The following is a 6,000-nucleotide window of genomic DNA, read 5'->3' as shown; positions in this document are numbered from 1 at the left end:
CCATTTTTTTTCAAGAGCTCAGCTCCAAAAAGAAAGAGGTTGTTGTTGTTGTTGTTATGTGCCTTCATGGACCAAATTCAGTAAAGCAGTAAGTATCTGGTGCTTCCACATCAGATCAACTGCTCTACAAATATTGAACCTGTCTTCACCCACGTGTCATTAACAAAGGAACAAGGGTGCATTTTGTATGTTCAGTCACCTTGGTAGGGAACTGCATTTGATTAAAGAATAAAACATTTCCTTCTTTTCTGCACCCACCTGCCAGGAAGCTGTTGGCTGACAAACATGGAGGAAGGCTTCAAAAGAGGCAGAAAGGAAAAAAAAGACTTTGGAAGTTTATTCTTTGATAAAATTTCAACTGAAAGTGGTGGACTTTGATATTAACATTTTGTCTAAGTGCACAAAAGTCTATTCACAGGGAAGTCTGCGTTTACTCTAAGACATTAAATTAGAACTACATGAGAGTGACACAGAAGATGAAGTTTCTATTCGAGAGCAAAGTCCAACAATCATTTTGGTAAAGCAATGGCCTCTTCTGGTTAATGAGTTCAAAGAAAAAGCCTTCCTATACAAAATTACAATACAGAGCATACAGTTACAATACAAGAGGGGCTATTTGTTAGTAACTAGCATCTAGAACAGAATTTTTATAATAAAAACACATAGAAATTAAAATCAGTTGCTATTTTTTTAAACTGGAAAAATGGAGACAAATTCCAAAGTTCATTGGAGAAACACTTTCAGACTCTTAAGCATAAAAGTGATATTTCTTTTTAAAAAAGGAATTTGGTTTGGTAAATGAAGCCAGTTCCTTTACAACCCAAAGGGCAGAAGCCAGAAGAACTCAAGCACATCATGCCGAGAGGTAGAGAGGTGTCCATATATAATCACAATCTTCTATTGGTTTTCTTTTTTATTTTTATTTTGTCTGAGGTAATTAGCTGTGTGTGTCAAGTTGTAGAATCAAAAGTATTGGCAAAAAAAGAGCAACATTGACAAGTTACACTAACGACCTCTTTCCTCTCCTCAACAGGTCCTAAAAATTTTAATTAGACGCATCTGAATTAATGCTTCCGGGATCTCCGGCAGGTGAAGTGATTGATGAAGGGGTAGTAGCATCCTGCCAGCTGCCATTAGCCTGAAGAGGGAATAAATGCATTTTGTTGTTAAGTCCACAAGGTGTTACTTGCATTCTAAAGCATTCTGATTACGATATCCCATATCACAGAGACAGCACTGCGCCATGTGCAAGACACAAACTTTGTTCCCTCAGAGCAGAAGTCTTGACACTGCAGTGCAATTTCTGGAGCACAGAAGGCAAAGTACTGTGTGAATGCTGCTTCCGCTGCATTTGTTTCACAGCTCATCCTGTTTTCCCAAATGGGATTCCTTTGCTCTCGCCCAACTTCTCCAGCTAACTTGCCTAAATGGATAAAACTTTACTTCTTATGACTGGATTATCAAACAGAATTCAGAGCAAAGGTTGGAACAATATGTGCAGTGACAGTCACTCCAACATTTCAGTTCCCAAAAGCAGATTTGGGGATGGGAACTAATCCATGGCAAGTTTGTGGATTTCACTGTAGGCTAGTGATGTCTGTGTTTTCTCTCTTTTTCCTGCAGTCTCTTCCTCCAACTGACAGCTCTCTCCTCCAATGGGAGGGGACTGGAAGTAAGATGGTCTTTCCTTCTAATCCACTGGGCCAATTTGGGTGGGTAGGTAAGCCATCTTCTCTCTCTGATCATCCCCCAACCACTGACAGATCTGGCCTTCACAGTACCATGAATGGCACAGAAAAGGGATTCTCTTAACAGTCTAAAATGAAAAGTTTTTTCCTGGTGCCCTGAATGACAAAGAATGGAAATAGACTACCTATTTTCCCCTCTTTGCGGCAGCGCTACATTGTGCAAGGTGCTAGCGATGCCACAGTTAAGGCCGCAGCAGAGAATTATTTTAAAAGCATCTGCACAGGTGATTACATGAACCTTCATTGCCATGTCAGACTTCTGCAGCTCAAGATATTCTCTTTCAAAATCAGAAGCTCCTTACATCAATACGCTGCGTTGAATATAGAGGGTTCCCCACAATGCTGTCATATCTTCCTGCCTGGTGTATGACATGGTGTAAGGAATCCATCTGTAAAAATACAACCAATTTGGCAAAAGAGAGAAAATGCTCAAGCAGTTATGCAGATACTCCAGTCACTGTCTAAAGTCCCACTATCCCAATGTCCTTTATGTAGCCTCCAATGGAACTCTTCTGACGTATCCAGTTGAGGCAATAGCTGCAAGCTAAATCTCTGTTTCTAACTCTATTTGTGTCCACCTTCTGCAGCAGATATCACCTCTAGCACTGTGACACAATTGCATGTTATGCACAGCAAGTGGAGACTGCTCTCAACAATTACAAAATACGATGATCGATGAAACTCTGGGCCTAGTCCTTTGAGGGAAGAAGATAAAAATGGCCCAAATCCCTATGCTCTGGAATGTATGGCACAGCTCCACAAGCACTTCACACTTGCATTACACATGAATACCACGTATTACCATGAAATCTGAGAGACCCGGATTTGATTCATTAGGAGCTCCAAACCCAGGGTGTGTATACTGCTATCATTAATGAACTATTTGGCAGTACCACTACTATGCATGGCAATAATACTGCCAAATACAGTACCAATGGTGCCCCATAGAACAAGCACTTCTTGGCAGCTGTTTGGCTTCACCTTTGTTCAGACTGCATATTCTTGTCTCCAGCCTATTGCATCTTCAAGTTTTGTCCAACTCTGCTACACAAAAAACAGTCACAAGTCTTTCCAAGCCTCGTGTGAAAGTGCTCGTGTATGCAAAAGTGTGTGTGTGTGTGTGTGTGTGTGTGTGTCATAGCCTTGGTCCAGCCTTTCCCAACCGGTGTGCCTCCAGATGTTGCTGGACCACAACTCCCATCAGCCTCAGCCATTGGCAATGCTGGCCGAGGCTGATGGGAGTTGTGGTCCAACAACATCTGGAAGCACACCGGCTGGGAAAGGCTGCCCTCGTCTCTCATGCATGACATCATTAGCATTTGACATCACTACATATGCTATGAGCCAAGCCTACAGTCAAACTTTGTAGAACGAACGTATTCTTCACTGACAAGATAAAGGTCTAAAGGGTAGGCAAGACATGTTGCAATCTCTAGCCTAGAACAGAACAAACAAGTATTTTCTTGCCTGAGCAAGGATTGGAAAAATTATTTATGGAATAATCTATCTCCTAGTTTCTTACTCCTACAGGTCATCATCCTACGGTAACATTCCCAGGAGATCTTAATTCATAAAAGTGATGTTTTGGGCACTTGGATGGAAATATTTGCCCTGCTGAATGCCGCAGGGGATTTGTCACACAATTTTCTCTGCACACCCACCTGTGACTGCACATTGGCTCCCACTGGCGAGTTCTGGTAGGAAGTGAGTGACTGCAGATTTATAAAGGAATCTCCAGAATTTGTCATTTTAAATGACCCAGAGGAACCTGAAGAGGAAAAGAGGTTACCTAATGGTATGTCTGCAGCTGCTCATTTTTGCGCAATCTATCAAGACAATAGCACAAGGAGCTGTTGTGGTCTGCACCTGATCCCATGATTGGTTTTGTGTAGCAATCCACTTCTGGGCACTTACTGGATAGTTTCATGAGCCCACCTCCAGTCCCCCCCACATTTTTAACTTGGAAGCAGTGGTTTACAATGGTGTCTCTGGTATCCTGAGGTTCTTTGGAAGCTTATCGGGTTCATCAGTGAAAGTCTTCCACTACTGATCTCTCTCTGCAACGTACAGCTGCATGGAAGGGACAGTGTGTTTTCAAAAATACAATCTATACTTTAATGGGTAGGTGGTGAGGTACAACAGGCCTGGCCAGTACCTCTTGTGAACCAAGTATGCACCACAGAATATGCCCCAGAATTCTCTGCAACACAGAGAGTTCCAGGGCAGAGGTTATTTGAAATACAAATCAATCTGAAAAGGATTCCCTCAAAATACAAAAACCACTCACCTAAGTTATTATAGTATATAAATGCACAGCTGCAACTGCAGAGAACCACGCAGCAGCAATGCACCTCAAGACCATGGTCTTGAAAGAAGGAAATATGTATACATAGGCAGGGTATGGTTAATGGGTGTGCTGCCCCACCTACGGTTTTTTTGGAAAACTGGCTTTTTTAAATGTGTGACGGGACAGTCTCCATTAAAAAAAAGAAAGAAAGCTTGTTTTAAAAATGAACAATTATGGTTAAATATCTATAATGCAGCTGGTGGTCCCCTCAAGGTGACAGTAGTGCTCCAAACACTACCTGCAAGTTTATTTTGCTCATTCAAGATTTCTTGTAGTTCAGGATAGATTTTTCAGGATCACCCTTATTAGTTAAGTGATCCTGAGGAAAAAATAACCAGGTCAGCCATTATGAAAGTGAATAGAGCAGGGGGATAATTTAGAGTGATCTTGAAAAGTATCTACCCTGACACCTGTTGCTCAAAGCCCCCTTCTATATTCATAATCATAGTGGCTAAAAGGGATTTTTTTTTCACATACACTTAAGAATGGAAAAGCGTGAATGAACACGAACAGGTGGAAACATGCCCGCAACACATGCACAACCTGGATCTGCAAAAATATAGATTTCCCCACACAAACATGCATGCACACAGTGGAAGATAACCCTGCCATCCTTAAATTAACCTTGTTGCAGGGCAATATGGCAGGCATTGCCAGCAGCTCCCTCCCTTTCTTTCCAGGGCTTGTTGTACTGCTCCCTTTCCATTCCCCCATTAACTAAAGGAAGACTAAAACTAGCTGATACATGTACCATTTTATCATTTATCCTGGACTTGTTTTTTCTTTTAAAAATAGATAGGAATCACAGCATGTAGGGAGGGAGAGTTCCCCCTGCACTGTTTTTCTGACAAAAATTACACCCACACCAGAAGACATCCCAGCATAGGCCAGTACAGCAAATAGCAACTGAAGATGTTTTGGGTGGGAAAAAGGCATGATGAAAGAATCAACCCCACTCTTTATGTGCTGCAGTCCTGATCATGATAGCTGTCCACTCATTGTAGCTGCTATATTTAAAAGAAAAACAATTGTGGGATAGATGATCACATGGCAAACTTATCTAGTCCTAGTCAAAGAAATGAACCCCAAGAAGAGGAATAGAAACACTGTACCATACTACTTCCAGGCTTTGTTAAGGGCTTCAAGGAACACCCCACATCTGCACCACTTGCACTATTGTTTCTGATTTTCCCCTGAATGTGTAAACAGCAGCATGACATCTTTCTGGGTTGCTGGATAGAAAAATCCACCAAAAAACCAGTAACAAAAAAATGGGTTTTCCTAATCAATGAATGCCTGGCAAAGGAGATGTTTGTCAGGAAGAAAATCTAATGGGAAATCAGAAACAAGACTAGAACGGTCTTCAAGGAGGAGTCAAGAGACATCATTCCTTCAGAAAGTATTTATTTATTTATTTATTTTATTAAATTTATATCCCGCCCTTCCTCCTAGAAAGAGCCCAGGGCGGCAATTAGGATATAAGTATTAGGTCAGTGAACAGTATGGATAAGTTTATCATTTGGGAGAAATCTAAAACTGAGACACCCGGGCCAGCATCAAAGCTGAGCTCAACAGATCACCTTAATCACAAAGCAGTATTGTTCGTTATTAACCCAATATATATACACGTTTGTGACACTAACAATTCATAGGCAGTATTAGATATAAAACGTGACACTATCTTGGGCTTCGTGAACTGACAATTATATAGGTTTCTCTTGGTTCTGAATGTTTCCTCATTCATTTCTTTAAAGGCCTACCTAGAGATGTGTCGGTCTCACCTAGCGAAAAAGGTTGACTATGGTCCTAGAGCAAGTATGGGAAAGACATGAAAACCAGCAGTAGGATGATGAGGGGACAATAGTGAAGTGAAATGAAATGTAATACAGAGTGATGTGCAGACAA

General features: G+C 41.3%; 1 protein-coding gene across 2 annotated transcripts in view; it reads right to left on the bottom strand.

Moving 5' to 3' along the window:
- Positions 1–315: 315 nt before the first annotated feature.
- Positions 316–6,000, bottom strand: part of PBX4 (PBX homeobox 4) — a 43,414-nt gene continuing 37,729 nt past the window's right edge. Inside the window, exons 7-9 of one of the 2 annotated variants that reach the window (XM_061614477.1) lie at positions 3,410–3,516; positions 2,051–2,137; positions 316–1,138 (exon numbers count right to left, since the gene is read on the bottom strand). In XM_061614477.1, coding sequence (XP_061470461.1) covers positions 1,046–1,138; positions 2,051–2,137; positions 3,410–3,516 — 287 coding nt within the window. In that variant the 3' untranslated portion in view covers positions 316–1,045. The remainder of the gene's footprint in view (positions 1,139–2,050; positions 2,138–3,409; positions 3,517–6,000) is intronic. The other variant, XM_061614478.1, reaches the window with a different exon arrangement.

The sequence above is a fragment of the Rhineura floridana genome, chromosome 3 (assembly GCF_030035675.1).
Source record: "Rhineura floridana isolate rRhiFlo1 chromosome 3, rRhiFlo1.hap2, whole genome shotgun sequence".
Taxonomy (NCBI): Eukaryota; Metazoa; Chordata; class Lepidosauria; order Squamata; family Rhineuridae; genus Rhineura; species Rhineura floridana.
Note: the sequence above shows the minus strand (reverse complement) of the source record. Positions and strands in the feature narration are given on the sequence as shown.